Source organism: Misgurnus anguillicaudatus, chromosome 7, assembly GCF_027580225.2.
Source record: "Misgurnus anguillicaudatus chromosome 7, ASM2758022v2, whole genome shotgun sequence".
Classification (NCBI taxonomy): domain Eukaryota; kingdom Metazoa; phylum Chordata; class Actinopteri; order Cypriniformes; family Cobitidae; genus Misgurnus; species Misgurnus anguillicaudatus.
The window spans coordinates 39,104,374-39,125,715 of record NC_073343.2 but is presented as its reverse complement, the minus strand read 5'-3'; the positions used below and the strand labels follow the sequence as shown (position 1 = coordinate 39,125,715).

Genomic DNA, 21,342 nt, shown 5'->3' with positions numbered 1-21,342 from the left:
TTAAGCAACGAGACTCGATCAGTCAGTCAGTCAGGAGAGATACAGTCGCATCACCACCAGATCAAGCATGGCTCTGCTCATCCAGCTTTTCGTTTGTGCCACATTGATCTCATTCACAGAAGGATTCGACCATGAGGATATGAAGCAGGCTTTGCTACAAAAACTTGGATTAACGGAACTTCCCAGGATTCAGAAGAGAGATTTGGAAAACATGGTCATCCCAGCTCATATCAAGAATAAATACATGTCTATGCTGAAACTGCATAACACGAGAAAGAGGAGATCTCTGCCAAGTTTGGCAGGAATCCTAAGAGGCATTCATGGAAGTGCAGGTTGGTTACATGTTTTAAATAACATTTCATTTTTGTGGTCATATGTGGTCATATTTTCAATATTTAGATATGAGCTAAGATGTGAGTCTCTTGTCTTTATTAATGTTGACCAACTAGAATTAAAAACCTTAATTTATTTGTTGCTTTAAAGTTTTAAGAAAAGTTTAATAAGTAAAGTTGAGCTGAAACATTTAGTGCATCTTTTATAATAATAGTGATCTAATGTTTGTTGTGCACTTCGCAGATATAACAGGAGAAGTCAAGTACTCTGACACAACTCGACAGCGTCTTGTGTTTAATATGGAGGAGAGGTTGCAAGAAAACACTGAAGTTACTATGGTAGAACTTAAACTTTACCAGACAGCCGTGTCGAACCCATCCGAACCAAAGCGAAGACACCACCACAGGCCCATCAACCATGCCAGAGTCAGTATCTACTGGGTGGAGGTGTTGGGAAATGGCTCTAACAGAACATCACTTGTCGACTCAAGGTATGTCCATATACCCAATATGCATAAATAATATATACATGACATCTTCAAATGCATGAATAGAAACTCATATGTCCACGTTTGCCATTTTAATAGACTGGTTCCTATCCACGAAACTGGCTGGAAAAGTTTTGACGTGACTCAAGCGATTCACTACTGGTCTAAATCCAAGAAGAAAGCACCTTTGTATCTGGAAGTGTGGACTGAGGGAGAGAGGCCTGGTAGCTATGCAGCCGAGATGGCCAAAAGGGTGCGCTTCGCAACACAGGACCCAAAAGAGAACACCCTGGAGAAAGACATGGGTACACCAGAACTTGTGCTCTACACTCTAAACCTGGATGAATATGGGTGAGTGTTGTATTTAAACATGACCTAGTATAGTTTTTGAATATTGTGCAATTCAATTAGCATGATTTTAGTACTATGCTAAAATGTCTTATTCTCATTTCAACAGATCCCAGGGTAACTGCAATTCCGGTCCAAACAGCAGCAAGTGTTGTCGTGAAGAGCACTTTATAAACTTCCGCGAGCTCACCTGGACACAGTATTGGATCATCGAGCCGGCCGGGTACCAGGCGTTCCGCTGCGCAGGAGGATGCAAGCAGCCTCAGCGCGGTTTCTATGGTTACGGGCAGAGGACATGCGCTGTGATGGAGAGTGCGCCGCTCCCCATGATGTATCTGGTGAAGAAAGGAGATTACACTGAAATCGAAGTGGCAGAATTCCCAAATATGATTGTTGAGAAGTGTGGATGCTCCATGGACAAAATCCCATCACTATGAGACTGTTTTTGCTGTTTGCTCTCAATAGAGAGGTGATATAATGATGCGTGATGGTTGTAAATACACTGAAATGTCTCGTGCTTGTTTAACTGAGACACGTACACGTTTCCATACCCCACTGAGCACTTGAAAATAAATGTATTTATGAATAATTAGTCTATGTAATGGCCTGTTGAGTGGTTCGTGTGTGTTTATCAAATAAAATAACTAATCGCATAATTCACGTGTGTGTTTTATGCTTTTCAAAATGAATAGCCAAAGTAAATGAGTTGCCAAAATAAACATTTACATATAAGCATTTAGCAGACGCTTTGATAAAAAAGCAATTTACAAAAGATAAACTTTAAACTCACGTTATTATCTCTTTAGGATTAATTGATTTGTTTAATTAAAATAAACAACACTGACGGTGTTAAATTAAAGATTTTCCTCACACACAGTTTATCTTTTTTATTTCAACGTAACAAGAACAAGAGCATTTACATGGTCACATTATTAACATTAGCTATCAAAAAAAGTTTACGTATAGTTTAAAGTAATTTATAATGATTTTGTTTAACGAAGAGTGCGATATTTTTTATGTGTTTTTATATACATATATACGTAAAATTAATATAAATAGCTGTAAAATATTTTGTTCTTTCCAAATGAAAATGCACATCAAACACACTTCTGGCCGTTTCTTAACAGCCTTCGGAGGTCGCATACGTCATCAAGCCTGCTTTATTTAAATTAACTGAGCCTTACATTCGCAAATCATAAGAATATTACAACAATTTACGATTAACTAAGAATAAAACTCAACTTTATAATTGTTAATATTCTGAAATAAGACAATCTTGATGACGTATCCAGCCTGGAAATGCGACCTACGGAGGCTGCAGCCTTCGGATTAAGAAACGGCCAATGTATTTTTCAATCTTTGCACGGGAGATCGTTATTGGCTAGGGTAAGCGTAGAGGGCGGGGCTAATCCTGTTGTTGTTGCTGTAGAAACGATCGCGGCAGTAATGGCCGCTCACTGAAACCCTTCACGGATACTCTACAGTAGATACGGTTTGATTTCCTCAGCGATTCACAGCATCTGAAGTGATTTTCTTTCACAGAAACATTTACACTAGCAGTAGTAGATGGCAAATATGAAATCTGCATACTTTGGCGGGGAATATTAGAAAGCTGCGAGCTAGCAGTGATTTGTTTGTGTTGGTTCTAGCTAGCGTATGAGAATGCGACATAGCAAAGTCACAACATCAGCAGCAATTACTTATTCAAGCTCTCTATTAACACCAGAATGTGATGTTTTGAAGACTAGCGTTTAGAAAAGCCCCTAATACTACTTTTACAAATGTTTCTGTGTTGGCTGTGAGCTTTACTTTACAGTATATTTGTAAACTAAAATTTGCTGTAGTTATGCAGCTGTTTGCCAGTAGCTTACTGTAGATTTAAATGTATGTTATTTACTGGCAACAGTTTGTTCAAAGTTAAAAAAACATTAACAAGTCTTTGTCTTTACAGAATTAAACTATAAAATAACAGCCTCATGCAAAGCATTGTTGGAACCAGAAATTCTCATCAACCTTTTTTCCTTCAGATTTTGTTTCCCAGAATGCTTTGCATGAGGCTGCTATTTTAGATTTAATCTGTAAAGATAAAGACTTGTTTATTTAACTTTGCACAAACTGTTGCCAGTAAAAAACATAAATTACATCTACAGTAAGTTACTGTAATTTCTAAAACCTCAACTTTTTACAGTGTAAAGCGTGTATAAATGTTGCATTTTACTGTAAAGGACTGATTTGGACCTCTTCTTTGATGTAGTTTCTGTGTACAAATTCTTGTTTTTTACCTTAGGACTCAGTTTCAGAATGAATTTGTCCATGGTTCTTCAGAATGCCAGCAGGTGAGTTAAGATCGCTCAAACCTGAGCTGTTTCCTGTGTCACTGATGATAAAGTATCTTCCTACATTGTCAGTTTTGTCTTAAAATGTCTACTCGACAGGTCAAAGTGATGTGAGAGCTAAGACGAAAGCTCGCTTTGATGAGGTGTTGAAGAAATACACAAACACTCCAGCACAGAAGACCAAAACCAAGCAAATCCCTGACCAGTCACAAGAAAGTATTGTGGTATGTTATTTATTGTTTGTTTTAAATGTAAACACGAGTGGCATCAATCAAGGTGATGCATCAATAGTAAGAAAGTAAGACTGCAAAATTAAAATGCATATAGTTTTTTGCATTGCGCTAGTGTATTAAAAGTGTATCAGACATTGACTTAACAGAACTCAAAATCAGATCATTAAACTTAATGCTTGTGTTTTCTTGCAGCTTCAGACCTTGAAGAAGAACCTACATTTAAGCAAAGACACCGAAGATGACGAAACAGTCCTCCATAACACATACGATCCATCTCAGGGCAGTCCCAGATTCACCAAAAACAGACGCAGAGAACGGGAGGTATCCGAAAAGACCAACGTAATCCATAATGCCAGCGAGGAGGAGCCCAAGTCGCTCAACAGGAAAAAGAAAAGCATAAGGAAACTTCCACCACTGCTAGCGGCTGTTAAAGACGGAGAGGAGGACGACAGGAGAGCACGAGCGGACATTATAACTGAAACACATGCAGGACAGGGCCGAAAGGCAAGAAAAGGGAAGAGTAGAGGAGGAAGTGATGTCAATGGACAGAAAGCAGAGACAGAGACTGAAGACGATTATTTACAGGAGTACCAGCATCAAATCTTGAAGGCGGAGGAGAAAGACTCGGTGAAAACCGAGAGAAGGAAGCTCAGAGAGAGTCGGGAGGTACCGCTGTTGAACAATGAACTGGAAAAAAAGAAGAAAAAGAAGTTGAAGTCAAGCAAACATGAAGGGGATACAAGGTATAAATACCAAATGTTTATTATTGATCATTCTTGACAGTGCAATATCAAACATCTAAACAAACCTACTCAGTGTTTTATTTATAATAATAGTTATTAAACTGTAAAAGAGCAACAAAAAGTGATGCATGATATTATGATTTTAAATGGATGTGTTTGTTTTTTGTAGTCGAACTGAATTGTTGGTGGATAACCAGACAGAGAGTGTCCAGGATGATGTTGTGGAGGAGTTTGAAGAGGACACGGTTAAGCCTAAATTGAAAAAGAAAAAGAAACAAAAAGAAGGTATGATAAGTGATCTGAATGACATTGCTTTGGAAATGCATGGGTTTGAGACAGTAATTCAAAGTAATGTGACTTTAAGCTGCAGTGAATGTCGAGGAGGGACAGATAGAAGAGAAGCCGGCTTTCGATGACAATCTCGTGCTGGGAGTGTCTATCCACAGGACAGACAAACTGAGGACAGACCTGCTGGTGTCTCATCCTATGGTCAAAGTTCACGTGATTGATGAGGTCACAGGACAGTATGTGAGGAAGGAGGACAGGTTAGAAATGCACTTTTCTTTAATTTTATATTTATGTCTAGTGGAAGTAGAGGTGAGTCCTGCAACCAATTTGGCAATTTTATTGTAGTTTTGTTCATTTTTGCAACCTTATTTTTTACTATCATTGCATTTAAATATGCAATACTTGTACAGCAGACTTTAATATCGCAGTGACCGTCCATCAAGATCTTTTGTTTTGTTTGAATTGGAACAACACGAAAGATGGATCTTCAGGACAAGAGGAGTAGTACAGATAATATTTACATACTTAGAAGTAGAGGTCTTGTTGGAGCCGATGGTGTAGGGGGCAGCGCTCCGACATGTGGTGCTTTCGCAATTTCGGCGACCCGAGTTTGATTCCTGGCTCGTGGACATTTGCCGATCCCATACCCCCTTCTTCTCCCTGTACTTTCCTGTCCTCTCCTTAATCACTTTTGAAATAAAGGCAAAAATGAAAAAAAAAGAAGTAGAGGTCTTCTCGGGTCCAAAGAAATATACCCGTCCCAAAATGACCCGAAACACTTTTACCTGAACCCGATGTGCATAAATAATTTTTTTAAAAGAAAGAACTGAGACGAACTGAGAAAATTATACCCGAGTCTGACCCAGTGACACATTTTATAAACGGACTGGACCCGAATGTAAACGGCACTGACATGTTTGCAGTTTGCAGCCCCCTACACACCAGTCAGACAGAAAGAAACCCCAGTGGCTTCACATCCAATTTGGCCCGCTGCTACATATTTTCCTTTGTTATCAGACGACGACACCAGGCTAAAATGTGCATTCAAAATTGATTGACAGCAGTGATGTGCGGGTTGATCCGGTTACCCGCGGTTAAAAGTCATCCAAAAATATTTTAATGATATTTAAGTCACGGTCAGGTCAATAGATGCCAATTCACTTTTAAACAATTACTACTTTTAAAAACGCAGGCCAGGAAGCGGGTTGGGTACAATTTTTTTTTCAGTCTGAGTTGCAGGCGGTTAGTTGAAAACGTCGATCGGGTCGTTTATACCTTGACCCGCGTATCACTGATTGACACATCTGGCTCAACGAAAATTACTTTCCCCCAGCCCCACAATGACGCAAGCACACTTGGCAAACAGAGGAGGGGTTGGAAAAGGACTCGATGCACCCACGTTGGAAAGGTCCGTTCGACAAAAACACATTCGTTTTAAATTACCCAAGACCACTTATATTATACTTAACCCGTGTCCGAGGCACACGTTAAACTTTTAGACCTGAACCCGGGTTTTCGGATCTGAGTGGAACCGATTCAGGGATTTCCAAAATCCATATTATAGTTTTGTTTAATTGAAGATTGATCAAAATCAAAGAATCTATATTTTTACCCAGTCCTAGTGAAAAGTATATTTATATGTCTTGTACCCCGTGCCATTTTCATTTTGTCCACAGCCATCGTCATGTTTCATCCTTTTATGAACAAGAGAACATTGAGCACGTCCTGCCCATCATAACTCAACCCTTCGACTTTAAGAAACACCAAACGACAGTTCCAGAATGGGAAGAGCAGATCATCTTCAACGAACGCTTCGGTTATTTCCTGCAGGATAATGATGAAGCTCCACGAGTGTTGCTGTTTTTTGAGGTTTGTATCTTACGAATCGTTCTGAGGTCTCTGTATTCCTATTGGTGTTGGTAAAATACACAAAGACAGGAAAATATCTGCATGTTGCTTGCTCTTATAGATTCTGGATTTCATCAGTATGGAAGAAGCAAGAATGAATGTCTCTGCTGACTGTCACGAACGGGGATTTCGAAAGATTGCCTGGGCTTTTTTGAAGGTACTAGCTTCTACTTTGTGACTTTATTGACTTATTGTCATTACTGTATTTTAGGCTTTGACTTTCAGTCATTCTTTGCATTACCAATCCTGGATTGGTCTTAAATTTCCACTGAACTCACTATTCACTTGTTTTCTGCAGCTTGTAGGAACCAACGGTGTTTTGAACATCAACACCAAACTGCGTCTTCAGCTGTACTGTCCACCTGCCCGAGCAAAGAAACCGCCACAGACTGTCGAAATGTTTCATTGGTGGTCAAAGTTTCCAAGACACAAATATTCCTCTACTCTGTACGTCACAGTGAAAGGCATCAAACCTCCTGAACACGTGAGTGGATCGCATGTGAGATTAGGGCTGTCGTGGTTATGAAATTTGGCTGGCGGTTAATTGTCTAATAAATTGTGGCGATTATTAATTGCCTGTTTTGGTGGCTTTGGCGATTATGACGATTAATTGTCTGTTTTATTGGTTTGACATTGAATTCTCATAATTTTTTTCTTTGTTAATGAAATAATTTTCACATAAGTGTGATTATAAAATTAAATCTTTTGCGAGGTTTACCTGGCAGTAAATATTAATACACATAACACATATTTAAAAGTAATCTGATACTGTCTCGTTTATACAGGCGCTGCAGCTCGCCCTTGTGTTTTTTAGAGAGATGTGCAATCATCGCAGTGATCTGAAATCATCGCGATGAGGTCAAACAATTGCGACGAGACGATTATTTAACTCTTTCGCCGCCAGCGTTTTTTTTTTAAGTTGCCAGCCAGCGCCAGCGTTTTTCATGATTTTCAAGTTTAATGCCTTCCAGAAAATTTTCTTCTTTAAATATATAAACATACAATATACCAAATGAAAGAACAGACCCTCTGCTTTCAAACAAAAAAAGCAAAAAGCAGAGATAATTCCATCTTTGTGACGGACTTTTCATAGAGATCCCATTCAGAGCGATCTTTAAAACAGACACGGACATGCAGCCGCTTGCCATAGGGCAATACTTCCGGGTTTAAAAAGTTGCGGAAGGGTGGATAATAGCGGTATTGCAGAAAGCCGGAAATACTCGTCATTGGCAGGGAAGCGTTTTCAAGAGTTAATCATTGTGACAGCCCTAAGCGAGATTAGGTTTACAAAACCAGTAAAGTTATCTGCTTGGATTTGTTGGACAGGTGGACCCCAATATTCGCTCCATGATGGCTCTGCAGCAGGAAAGGGGCAGCACCTCCTATAGTGAGCTCCAGAACGAAACCATCAATAAAACCGGCATGCAGCTTCTGGAGACCAAGTCAGAAACCATCAAGTGGAGTCGCTTGCCTGGACAGGTTGTGTTTCATTTGGTTTTCAAAAACCATATTTAAATCATAGTGTAGTAAAACCATGGTTTTGCTAATAGTAATCAATACACCAAAAAACTACACTTTAACCACAAACATGGTTAATTTTTATAAGGGTGGAGGTATTTCATTTGTTATTTACTTATGCTAAAGGGACTTATTTTAAATCATTTATTGAAATAGGTGTGTCGCATCCCCAACAAGCCAATGCACTCATTTCGGGAAGGTCAGATGGGCTGTTTTACACTGCGCTTCTCTCATGATGGACGGGCGCTGGCGGCAGCATGTGCAGATAGAGACGTGTTCCCTATCGTGAGTAAGTAACCAGTGCTATGTCATATAGCCTAGGGTTTTAATCTATGCATTTTACTATTGCTATATTTAGCCATGTGTATTTTCGGTCTCTGCAGTATATGAGATTCCATCCGGAAAAGTTTTAACATCGTTTAATGGCCACCTCAGTGTAATATATGATCTCTGCTGGTCCAGAGATGACCGAGGACTGTTAACAGCATCTTCTGATGGAACTGTAAGGTAAACTCATTGTCTAATTCTTCTTTGCTTGTAAATCTTTTTTGTAAAGATGTAAACATGTTTTCTTCTTTCAGAGTGTGGAAAATCGAACACCGGCAGACACTTGCTCATAAAACTCTGCCTCACCCCTCATTCGTCTACTGCGCTCGGTATCACCCAACGGCCCAGAATCTAGTTGTGACCGGAGGTTATGATGGACTTTTGAGGGTGTGGGACGTGGACGTACAGGATGCGAATGGGCAACTTCTGCAGGAGTTTGATGGACATAAGACTTTCATAAACACACTGTGTTTTGACACAGAAGGTAGAGTTTAAGTCCATCTGTATGTGACTTTAATGTGTTGTGTTGTGTTAGGTCATTTCATGTGTTTGTCTTAAAACAGGAAGCAGAATGTTTTCTGCTGATAATTCTGGAATCATTATCATTTGGGGAACAAAGGTTGTGGCTGGATCTCGACGTGGTGCCACCCGTCAGTGGAGCATAGAGAGGGTAAAAATACTGCTAATATTGTTCCTAAATACATACAAGCATTTATGAAGACACTTGATACCAATTCACTCTTTCTCTTCAGGAAATCAAAGAAGCTGATTTGCAAGGAGTTTCCATTAACTCATTAGAGTTACATCCGAATGGAAGGCGACTTCTAATTCATGCCAAAGACAGCGTATTAAGAGTCATGGATTTGAGAATGTAAATGTTTGCTTTTTTATTTTTTACTTTTGTATAGGTATACACCGAAATTTCGAAAATTTTTGGCTGAAAATTACATTATTAATTTTCAGCTAAAAGAATAAAATGGATGAAAATATAAAGCGGAAATTAATGGCGCTCTGCTACTTAGATTTCAGTCTCACTGCAGCTGTGATCACAACGCTACACAGCAAAGCGCAATTGTGAAAGCTTTATGCAAATACACAAAATGACACAAGTTCTGTGTGATGCACCCGGGATTACGCTTTAATGTGCGCAAGTCTAATTTTGGTGTGTTATTTTCAAAAAAAAGTTTATTTTGTTGGTTTGTAGTACAACTTGGATTAAAGGGACAGTTCACCCAAAAATTTAAATTCTGTCATCATTTTTTCATCCTTATGTTGTTACAAACCTGTATAAATTTATTTTTTGTGATGATATTTTGCTAAATGATGGTAAGCACACAGTTGACGTTACCCACTGAAATCCGTTGTATTTGTTTTTCCTACTATAGAAAATGAATGGGTATAATCAGCTGTGTGCTTACCATCATTTATTAAAATATCTTCTTGTGTGTTTATCAAAAAAAAAAGAAATTTATACAGGTTTAGAATAACATGAGGATGAGAAAATTATGACAGAATTTTAATTTTTGGGTAAACTATACCTTTAATTCTGTTAATGAATTAATTTAGTTTAATATTAATACAATTAGACAAAAACTTTTTTGAATAAATAAAAACGTCATTTTCGTTTTTTTCGGCCAAGTGCATCCCGAATTTTCAGTTTTCGGCCCAGAATTTTTGGTGCATCGCCACTTTTGTAATATGTTGCATTCAAATTTTTTCATTTGGATAACATGAAAAGGGACTCGCGACTCGTTTTGTGTTTGTAATATGATGTATTTCGGAATGAGACAGAACGTTCAAAGAGAATAAAGGTAGTGTTTAGTTTTCATTTATACCACGGGTCTGTTGAATGCTGCATTCTGATTGGCTGAGAAATGTTCTATGGGTGTTGATTATTTTTCTGTAAACCGCACACCTACTTTTCAAATGTCTTAAAAATAGGCACCAGAGCAATGTTTGTGGTAACCGTGGTATAAGCGGAATAATTGACTCCGGTCCTTTGAATTATTTGAAAATAATGCACACCTGCGGTGTAACGGCACTCCGCTTCGCGTCGTGCCGCATTACCACCTTGGTGTGCATTATTTTCTTATAATTCAATGGCCCGTCGTCAATTATTCCTTACTTGATTGAGTGCGTTAACATGCAGTCTTACTCCGATTATGCTTAAGAAAGTGATGAAAGTTAATTAAACGGTAAAATCTGATCGGCACAGGTGTATTTCTGCCCATTACCCTAATTTTGATATGTATGTAATCCCATTGTGTAAAAGATAAATGTTACAAATGGAAATAAGAGTAAAGAAATGCATAAAAGTCTGCTCTCGACTCATGCATAATTTAAGCAAATATAAAATATTTGTGTTCGATTTACAGGTCCTGATGACATGAGAAGAGATACAACAGTATAGGTTTTGACAGATTTCCTGCGAATCCAATGTAAACGCAGTTTTCCGCATAACCAATTTATTGATTTGCGCATAAACGCATAAAACTGGTTTCAATAAATCAATTTTGAAAAGATATCTGCTTATTCTATGCATGTAAATGCATTTAATGACTTTAAATAAAAGCACTACCCATACAGCAAAACAATTTTGAAATATATTTTAAAAATACATATATTTTAAAGCATTTATTTTTACGTCACATTAGAAGAAAAACTTTGTATGTTACATATGTTTAAAAAGGTTCAAATTAAATATATTTTCAACTGCAAAAATATACTTATTTTATATTTTATACATTTATACTTCTACTTCATACATTTTATAAAAACGTTTATATTTTGGCCAGGAAAAATATATTTTTGTCATATTGGTAGTAACATTAGAAATGTCTTTGTTGCTTCTGAAATACATTTGGAAAAACATGCTTATATATATAGGTTGAAACTAAATATATTTTCAAATTCAAAAAGCTTTACTTTCGAAAAAAAAATTATTTAGCATATATTTTTGGCCAGAGAAATGTATTTTTTTGCTGTATGGGTATCTGAGTTTGTTTTCAAGCTCATCTTGATGAATAATGTTTGTTTATTGCAGTCTTGCAGTGAAAAAGTACATAGGCGCCACAAACTACAGAGATCGGATCAACAGCACGTTCACACCCTGTGGGAGCTTCATCTTTTCAGGAAGTGAAGACGGACTGGCTTACGTGTGGAATTCAGAGACAGGTTACAAGACAGATATTTCACTTCAAATTCATATAAAAACCAAAGCAGATGTTTAACTTGGATTCCTGTGTCACAGGTGATCAGGTGGCCGTGTATTCTGAGCTTTCCTACTCCTCCGCTCTTCGGGCCGTAGCGTTTCACCCTCACGAGAACATGGTTGCGTTTTGTGCATTCGGCCAAAACCAGCCAATCCACATCTATGTGTATGACAGAAAGGGTGAGTCGCTCCGAACTACTTTTTCATGTTTGATGATTTTCCATGTAATCGCATGATATGAAGATGAGCGTTTTATGATTGTACGCAGTGGCTCAGACAGAGGTGGAGAGTTTGAGAGGGCTGAATCAGACTGATGCGAAGATGATGGGCCAGACTTCATCAGAGGTCACAACCTTACAGAACCTGACCGCCACAGGAATGGACCGCTTTGCCAGCACTGCACGCGTGTCCCTCAAGATGCAGCGGGTCAAACAAAAACTGGACTCCGTTCTGGTAAAAGTATTGTTTTTGGAAATATTGCTATAAAGTGTTTGAGGGATGCTGTATTTTTGGAGGCAAAACTCGGAAGCGAGTTAGCAATTTTGCATCTTTGGTTCCATCGTCCCGAAGTTTTTTTTTTTTTTTTTTGAAGGGGGATTGGGTTTTGATTGAAATGAGATCTCAGGCTTGAGATATTTTCATGTTTTGTTGTTCAACATAAAACACAGCAGTAATACCCCCACTTGTGACTTTTTAAAGCTTTTAAGTGTCTTTAAAAGGTCGATTGCTAACAAGTTGGGACTGCAGACATTGTCGGTGACTTTTAACGTCATCACCCTTGCACATTAAAATTGTTTTTTATTTTTTGTGGTAAAAGTGTAATAAACATGTTTTTTTGGTTTTAACTGTAGTAAAACAATGGTTAATTTTCGTAAGGGCATGCTTTAAGATCTCAAAAACAATGCAACATAGACAGAATTCCCAATAAAGCAATTTATCCACAGAGTATTTATTTGGCCTTAACCATATCCTTAGGTTAGCTTTTTATACATGTAAACACATTTAGACTTTCAAAATGTATAAAAGTGAAGATTATCTTGTTGAACAAAATGTTTAATTGTCATAAACTTATACTTTTAAACTCAATTTATTGCCATAATCCAAAAGTCTATTGGAAAATTGAATGGGCTTTTAGGTGAGGAACCAGTGTTTTGCTAACTTCTGGGTTGGCCTACAAAAAATATGTTATCCTTTCGACACCCTTTTGTGAAAATTTCAATTAAAATTAAATATTTAAACAGTTTAATTATTTTCAGCTTTATAAACGTGTCAATAGTCAATCAACTTTACTTTCTGTTCTTACAGGAACCCCATCGTAGTTCTCCTGGTGTGGATATGTATGAACAAGGTAAGTGATGATTTTTGTGTATTTGAACATGAAGGATGCTGTGTATGCTAATGTAATGAGTTGTAAATGGGTTTCATTTATATTAAAGGTGGTGCGTCTTACCTAGGAAGGAGTTTTGAAGTAAGTATTTATTAGTTTCTATGTCTAAAACTCCTTATTTAACCAAAACTAAGTTCTTTGTCTTCTCCTTCTTGTATGGAGTTATGCGACTATTGAAAATTTTCATTAAAAAACTAAAGGGACACTCCACTTTTTTGAATAAAGACTAATTTTTCAGCTCCCGTAGAGTTACACATTTGATTTTTACTGTTTTTTTTAATCCATTCAGTTGATCTCTGGGTCTGGCGGTACCACTTTTAGCATAGCTTAGCATAATTAATTGAATCTGATTAGACCATTAGCATCGTGCTTAAAATGATCAAAGAGTTTCGATATTTTTCCTATTTAAAACTTGACTCTTCTGTAGTTACATCGTGTACTAAGAACGACGGAAAAATAAAAGTTGCAATTTTTTTTAGGCCGATATGGCTATGAACTATACTCTCATTCTGACGTAATAATCAAGGACTTTGCTGCCGTGCAAAGCAGATGATATTACGCAGCACCCGAAAATAATACCCTGCTATTGAAAGTTACCAAGGGGACTATTTTCGGACACCATGTTATATCATTGTTTAACTCTAGGGGAGCTGGGAAATTAGCCTATTTAAAAAAAAAGTGGAGTGACCCTTTAAATAAAGGTGCAGTGTGTAGATTTGTAGCGGTGAGATTTTAAATTGCAACCAACGGCTCAGTCCACAGCTCGCCCTTCCCGTTCAAAATGCATAAAAAAGCTACAGTAGCTGCCACAGGACAAACATAGTGATAAAACTTGCTTGGTTTAGAGCAGTTTGTCCTTTTAGGGCTACTGTAGAAGCATGATGGCGACTTCCATAAGGGGACCAGCGGTGTATGTAGATAAAAACTAGGGATGCACCGATATGGAAATTTTGTCCGATACCGATAACTCTTTATATTTGGGGGCCGATAACCTATTTATATAAAGGCCGATAAATATTCATATTAATTTCACAAAGAAAAACTCCCAGGCCGCGGACATCTTGTCTTTGCGCTAGACTAGCATACTCTTCTTAAGCCCGCAACACGTGTCATCTTCGTGCTATGTCACAGAAAGCACCAATCAAAACTCCACATGGCCAGCAATGAGCAAGTGAAGTGGTTCAACAAACCAAAATAATCCGTCATTTATCGGCTTTCATTTATCAGCCTAATTTTGCTATCAGACCGATAACCGATAATATTAAAAATAAGCAGTTATCGGCCGATATATCGTGCATCCCTAATAAAAACGGCTCATTTTAAGGTAATAAAAACAATACAGTTAATTATGTAAGGTCTTTATACACCACTGATAAAATAGTTATGTATATTATATTGCATTTTTGTCAAGAGATCCTTTTAAAAGTTACACACTGCACCTTAAATTCTACTGTGAAAACATGACTAACATTATTATGTATAAAACTTTTCCTAAAGTAGTCCTCATGTTTGATACTGGCCTAACAGAAACCATACAGCATTGATGACCCTGAGAATATAACGCTAAATCTTTAACTCTTATTAATATTTGTTTCAGGGCATGACATCATATCTTCCTCCTCCGTCTCTTCTGTCCCCTCATTCCAAAGTACAGATGTCATCATCACTCAGTGCTCACCTCGCACTCACTTCAATAAACAGTATGTTCTCTCGAAACTATATAATTATATGTGACCCTGGACCACAAACCAGTCATAAGGAGCATGTGTATATTTGTAGCAATAGCCAACAAAACATTGTATAATTTTTATGCCAAAAATCTGTAGGATATTAAGTAAACATGATGATATTTTGTTAATTTCCAGCCGTAAATACACTGTGTGCAGAATTATTAGGCAAGTTGTATTTTTGAGGATTACTTTTGTTATTGTACAACTACAGTGCTCTTGGTCAATTTAAAATCTTAACAAACCCTCAATCCTGAACATTTAAGTAGTAAAAGTGAAATTTTGGCTTTATTAAGAGAATATTTCTATGTACATCATTATTAGGCAACTATTAGTGTGCAGAATTATTAGGCAACTAAATTAAAAACAAAGATTTTACCATCTCACTTGTTTTTTTTACCTGTTAAAGTGAGAATAATAAACAAACTCTACATTTACAAATAAACATGTAATAAAAAAATAAAATAAAAAAATATATAAACTCAGTAACCAATATAGCCACCCTTCTTTTCGATAACAGTCACAAGCCTTCCATTCACGGATTCAGTCAGTTTCTTGATCTGGTCTGAACCAACATTTTGTGCAGACGCAACCACAGCCTCCCAGACACTGTTCAGAGAGGTGTACGGTTTACCTGCAAGTGTATTACAGGTATTATTAAACATGAGCTAGTTGGACCTTTTTGGGTTGAAAATGGAAATAAAAAACAACTCTCAGACTTACTGACCACTTTTAGAAGACACTTTCTTCAAGCAGTGGTACAGGAAAAAATCTGCATCTTTCAATAAGACTTTTTTATGCATCAAAGTACTCCACTGCATGACTGGCCAGTAAAGGCCTTAAAGATGAAATACTAATGCCATGGCCCCTTCTTTACCTGACTTAAACCCTATTGAGACTTTTGGACCCCTTCTTAAGCAGGACATTTACAGTGAAGGTAAACTGTACACCTCTCTGAACAGTGTCTGGGAGGCTGTGGTTGCATCTGCACAAAATGTTGGTTCAGACCAGATCAAGAAACTGACTGAATCCGTGAATGGAAGGCTTGTGACTGTTTTCGAAAAGAAGGGTGGCTATATTGGTCACTGAGTCTATATATATATATATATATATATATATATATATATATATATATATATATTTTTTTTTTTTATTGTTTTATTATTTTTTTATTGTTTTATATTATAGAGTCTATTTATTATTCTCACTTTAACAGGTGAAATACCAAGTGAGATGGTCAAATCTTTGTTTTTCATTTAGTTGCCTAATAATTCTGCACACTAATAGTTGCCTAATAATGATGTACATAGAAATATTCTCTTAAGAAAACCAAAATTTCACTTTTCCTACTTAAATGTTCAGGTTTGAAGGTTTGTTAAGATTTTAAATTGACCAAGAGCACTGTAGTTGTACAATAACAAAATGTAAGACTCAAAAATACAACTTGCCTAATAATTCTGCACACTGTGTATAGCAAAAATATATTTATTTATCATTAGTAAATGTGTTGCTTAGTAAATTTAGACAACCTTAAAGGTGATTTTCTTAATATTTAGATTTATAAATCTCAATTTCACAAAAATTAACCCTATGAATGGTTTTGTGGTCCAGGGTCACATGTTATATTTTGGTTTATGTCACAGATTTGATCCGTGGTTTGATATATGTAATTGTCGGGTATTTCGACATTCTCACTCAAAACTATTTGGCTTGTTTTTCTGAGTGACTAGACTTAAAATATTTTAAAGGGGACATATCATAAAAATCTGACTTTTTCTGTAGCAAACCTCAATACATTTTAATAACAGCTGATTGAGGCTGAAAAAGACTTTCTGACATTTTCCATGTTTAAGTGCTATTATGGGTCCCCAGTGCTTCTATCAACCCAGTAACTTAGTTCTTGTAAACCATTTTCTGCAAGCATGTGAAAAAATAGGTAGTTGAAATTTGACTCCCCTTATGATGTCAGAAGGGGATAATACCGCCCCTTAATCTGCACTATCCAACCATGGCACTGCCATTTAGTGCAGAGATCTACTAATTTGCATTTTATAGGATACACCCAAAATGGCACATTTTTGCACACACCTACAAAGTGGCAATTTTAACATGATATGAAAAATTATATAAATGGTATTTTTAGCTGAAACTTCACATAATGTACTCTGGGGACAGGAAAGATTTTTTTTTACATCTTAAAAAAAGTATTTTGAAATGTTCCTTTTAAAGTTATTTTGGTCAAAACTAGCGTATAGATGACAAGCTAAAAGATGTGTACTAAAAGCCAAATAACATTTGTTGTGTTTTTTTTTTATTTTAATGTGAAATAAAGACTTAATCTTTTTTTAGGTGGTTATGGTCCTGCTGGGCATCCCATTGGAAGAACTCCATCCCTCAAACACCAGAAAGTAATATACTTTTGTATATTAAAGGAATAGTCTACTCATTTTCAATATTAAAATATGTTATTACCTTAACTAAGAATTGTTGATACATCCCTCTATCATCTGTGTGCGTGCACGTAAGCGCTGGAGCGCGCTGCGACGCTTCGATAGCATTTAGCTTAGCCCCATTCATTCAATGGTACCATTTAGAGATAAAGTTAGAAGTGACCAAACACATCAACGTTTTTCCTATTTAAGACGAGTAGTTATAGGAGCAAGTTTGGTGGTACAAAATAAAACGTAGCGCTTTTCTAAGCGGATTTAAAAGAGGAACTATATTTTATGGCGTAATAGCACTTTTGGGAGTACTTCGACTCGCGTGAAAAGTCCGGTCCCCTTCTCCCTCTCATAATGGGAGAGGGAGGGTGTTCCTGCGCCGAGTCGAAGTACTCCCAAAAGTGCTATTACGCCATAAAATATAGTTCCTCTTTTAAATCCGCTTAGAAAAGCGCTACGTTTTATTTTGTACCACCAAACTTGCTCGTATTTTAATATTGAAAATGAGTAGACTATGCCTTTAAAGTAATACTGTCTTGTATATGATACCTTTAACAATTTTAGTTTGCATAATAAGGACTTTCAAGGTTACTTTATTAACAGAAGTTGTTAATCTGCAGAGTTTGCTGGATCATGAGTTTTCTCAGCAAGTAGAGACAGACTTTGGACAAAACCACCAGACGGTAAACTTCCTCTTCATCATTACTTTCAGGGCTCACTCCACAAAATACGTTTTTTTTGCTAGTGGTTTCCTGAAATTACTAGCCACTCAGCATTTTCAATGGTCATGATTTTTTTGTTGTTGAGATTTATATGTTTTATATGATTCACAACGACTATGGCAGGCAAACATTTACTTAAGTTTTCATAAATAAATGACCACTATGCGAACCCAAATCACAACTACATTAAATGTATAACACTACAGGTCATTGTCATATATTTGGGTAATTCTCACGAAAACTTGGTTTTAAACATGTCAAGCATGAAAATGTAAAAATTGCTTAAATTTACTCTTTTTCCCACCAGACATTGAAAAACAAAGTCTTGAGTAAATGGGAACATTCATTTAAAAACTTTTACTTATCATTTAACACTTTTTGTAACATAATTAAAAAAATTAGTTCTAAAAAATATCATTACCGCAACAGTCAGAAAACATCAACACTGACATATTTTCAGAATGACATGACAAACCTGAAAGAACATAATTTGGAGATTCTGAACATGCATTTAAAATCAAAGTATTATGCTTTTATTAATTAAATTAACATTTAATAAGCATCTGTTGCGGTAATGATAATCAAAATGTCGTGTAAGCATTCTGACAAGACAATATTTCAAATTAACTGTACAAAAATGATCTTACCTGGTAGCCATCTTGAAGTAACTGGTCCATGTGCTTGGTCACTCAAAATCAAACTTTATTAAAATTCTGTATGTGTGCTTAAACTGTTCTCAAAAAGTGTTGCGGAGGATGAGAACATCAGGCATGGACACATCATTTTCCTAATTTTTCTTCATTATTATTATTATACATGAATATTCAGTAAATATTTTTTCTGTCATCTAAAGTAGTCTAGCAAAACATCCATTTATTTGTTTTCTTAATATTTTTGTGTTAATTTGATTAAATTACAACATAACGCATGTTCAAACACAGCCGGACACATTGCGGTAATGAGAATTTCAGCAGAAAATGAGATAAAATGTACAATGATAAATTCTTATGTTGAAATCACACATTGTGCAAGGTAGAACACAGTATTGTGTTAATTCTGATGCTTTTTAATGTTACTATATTACACATTTTAAAGCTAAAATCATTAGTGCCGTGGTGTTTCAATGGTTTCGTGAGAATCACCCATTTACCTCTGATAGGGTTGTGTGTAAATCAACTTTTTCATGAAAACATGCAGTTTATTGAGACATGCAAAGAGCAGCTTTGATTTAAAAGCATTTGGGGAACCTTGATGTCAAATTTTATTCTCTGTACTCTCGGTTTGCACAACGCTGCATGAAGTCAAACAAATTAAAACCACCACAGTGGATAATGATTTAATTTAATTTGTTTATTTGTTGCACTAATTTTGACTTTTAGAATAAAGGTTCTGAATAAAAAACTCTTCCGAAAAATCTTTTCTAGGTGGTGTCTTTGTACGAGTACAGAGCCAACAGATCTGATGAGCTATCCATACGTCGCGGTGATGTCATCCATGTGCTTTATAAAGATAACGACAGCTGGTGGTTTGGACGTCTGGTAAATGGACAAGAAGGATATTTCCCAGCATCCTATGTGGCTGATGAAGGTACATAGATGAGGTTTGATAAAGGAAACCACATAGTGAGCTGATTTAAATCCTGTGTCTATGGGGCAGTTTCTCAGAGAGGACTTATCCTAGTCCCAGACTTGAGGCCTTCATTTAAAAACATCTTGCACTAACCTTAAAGTGGACATATTATGACATTTTCCCCATGTTGTTTAAGTGCTATAATTGGGTCCCCAGTGCTTCTATCAACCTAGAAAATGTGGAAAAAGATCAACACAGTAACTTAGTTTTGGTAAACCATTCTCTGCAAGCATGTGAAAAAATAGATCATTGAATTCTGGCTCCCGTTGTGAGGTCAGAAGGGGATAATACTGCCCCTTTCTCTGCACTATCCAACCACAGCACTGCCATTTAGTGCAGAGATCAGCTCATTTGCATTTAAAAGGACACACCTAAAAACGGCACAGTTTTGCTCACACCTACAAAGTGGAAATTTTAACATGCTGTAATAAATTATCTATATGATATTTTGAGCTAAAACGTCACATATGTACTCTGGGGACATCAAAGATTTATTTAACAAAGTTTGCCAATATTTTGTCTCAAGAGTCAAGATGCACACCAGTATTGTTTTGTTTGTAAAAAAAAAAAAAGGCTTAATGTCATAATCTAACTAAGGCCTTGTCCTGGATTAATCTAAACCCTTTTCAGTAAACCACCCCTATATGTCATTTATAGGGAGTTTTGATGAGGAGCTGTCGAGTGGTTTGGATGCTCAACCTTCAATGTTGGAGCAATCTGAACCTGAAGTCCATCGTGCAACACCAGTCAAGGTTTATAACCTATAAATATTTCTGACTTTTATTTGTAAAGATGGTTTATGTTAATGTTATGTTTGATTTTTTTGGTTGTCCTCCAGCTGTCTGCAGCCATGAGTGCATCTGGAGAACTGAAGATCATCTCAGAGATGGACACGGACCCGGAGGCTTCCTCCACTAAGTATTAGATAACCTCTTTCATGTGATGTTTAAACTATAAAATAGGAAACGCCTCCACAATGTTAGCAAATGCATTCGGCTTGTAATACAAACTTGATAGACATTGTTCAGTTTGTGTTTCATTCATGTTTTTCACAGAAGAAGAAAGAAGAAGAAAAAGAAGGCGAAGCATATTGAAGATCTTCCTCCGGCGCTCTCATCAGATCATGAGATGCCATCAACATCCTCCAGAAGGAGAAGAGCTCTCCCTAATCCAGACCAAACAAACCATGAGGACGAAGTGATGGATTTCACACGGACTTTACCTCCATTACAGAGGAAATGAAACACAATAAAGTGTGTCAAGTGTACATTTGTCTATTTTAATTGGCCTTTTGCAGAATATAAATTTTGTAATTATAACTGATATTTGTAATATGTAGTTTTACAGCATTTTTTACTGTAATATACAAATGTTATATTTTATTTAAATGTGTATTTGTTTTTATTAACAGCTAATTCAATATCAACAAGAACTGTAAAACTTAAATGAACATTTTGCACCTGTCACCAAAGGAAATAAATTCAGTATCACTTTTATGATTTGAAAATGCTTTCATTTAAAAATTAAGAAATAGCAGGTGGGCAATTCCAGCGTTATGGATGTGACATTTTTAGTCAAAACTTGAAATGAAGAGTTTCGTTGCAAAACGAGATAACCACCGTTTTTTTAATTGTTCAAAAATCTTGTTTTTTGGGTGTGCATTCCAATTAATTTCAATGCAACTGCAGTTGGTTTTGATTTAAA

At 36.5% G+C, this 21,342-nt stretch overlaps 2 protein-coding genes across 5 annotated transcripts; both read left to right on the top strand.

The window, feature by feature from the left end:
• Positions 1-1,771, top strand: lft2 (lefty2). The gene is made up of 4 exons (XM_055172995.2): positions 1-332; positions 577-823; positions 920-1,171; positions 1,278-1,771. The coding sequence occupies exons 1-4, from the start codon at positions 68-70 to the stop codon at positions 1,603-1,605; spliced, it is 1,092 nt and encodes a 363-aa protein (XP_055028970.2). The 5' UTR covers positions 1-67; the 3' UTR covers positions 1,606-1,771.
• A 787-nt stretch (positions 1,772-2,558) lies between these two features.
• Positions 2,559-21,134, top strand: ahi1 (Abelson helper integration site 1). 4 transcript variants are annotated; one of them, XM_073869952.1, is made up of 27 exons: positions 2,559-2,693; positions 3,456-3,504; positions 3,604-3,728; positions 3,930-4,480; positions 4,650-4,765; positions 4,851-5,025; positions 6,445-6,637; positions 6,738-6,833; positions 6,975-7,160; positions 8,003-8,155; positions 8,351-8,483; positions 8,578-8,701; positions 8,776-9,005; positions 9,085-9,191; positions 9,274-9,392; positions 11,565-11,695; positions 11,772-11,912; positions 12,001-12,185; positions 13,038-13,080; positions 13,169-13,200; positions 14,717-14,819; positions 17,196-17,254; positions 17,908-17,970; positions 19,434-19,596; positions 20,296-20,390; positions 20,477-20,556; positions 20,697-21,134. In XM_073869952.1, the coding sequence occupies exons 2-27, from the start codon at positions 3,495-3,497 to the stop codon at positions 20,878-20,880; spliced, it is 3,597 nt and encodes a 1,198-aa protein (XP_073726053.1). In that variant the 5' UTR covers positions 2,559-2,693; positions 3,456-3,494; the 3' UTR covers positions 20,881-21,134. The 4 variants fall into 4 exon arrangements, with proteins under 4 accessions (XP_073726053.1, XP_055028123.2, XP_073726052.1 ...); XM_055172148.2 differs by having other exon boundaries at positions 2,560-2,693; positions 20,694-21,134; XM_073869951.1 differs by having other exon boundaries at positions 2,560-2,693; positions 4,845-5,025.
• Positions 21,135-21,342: the final 208 nt, after the last annotated feature.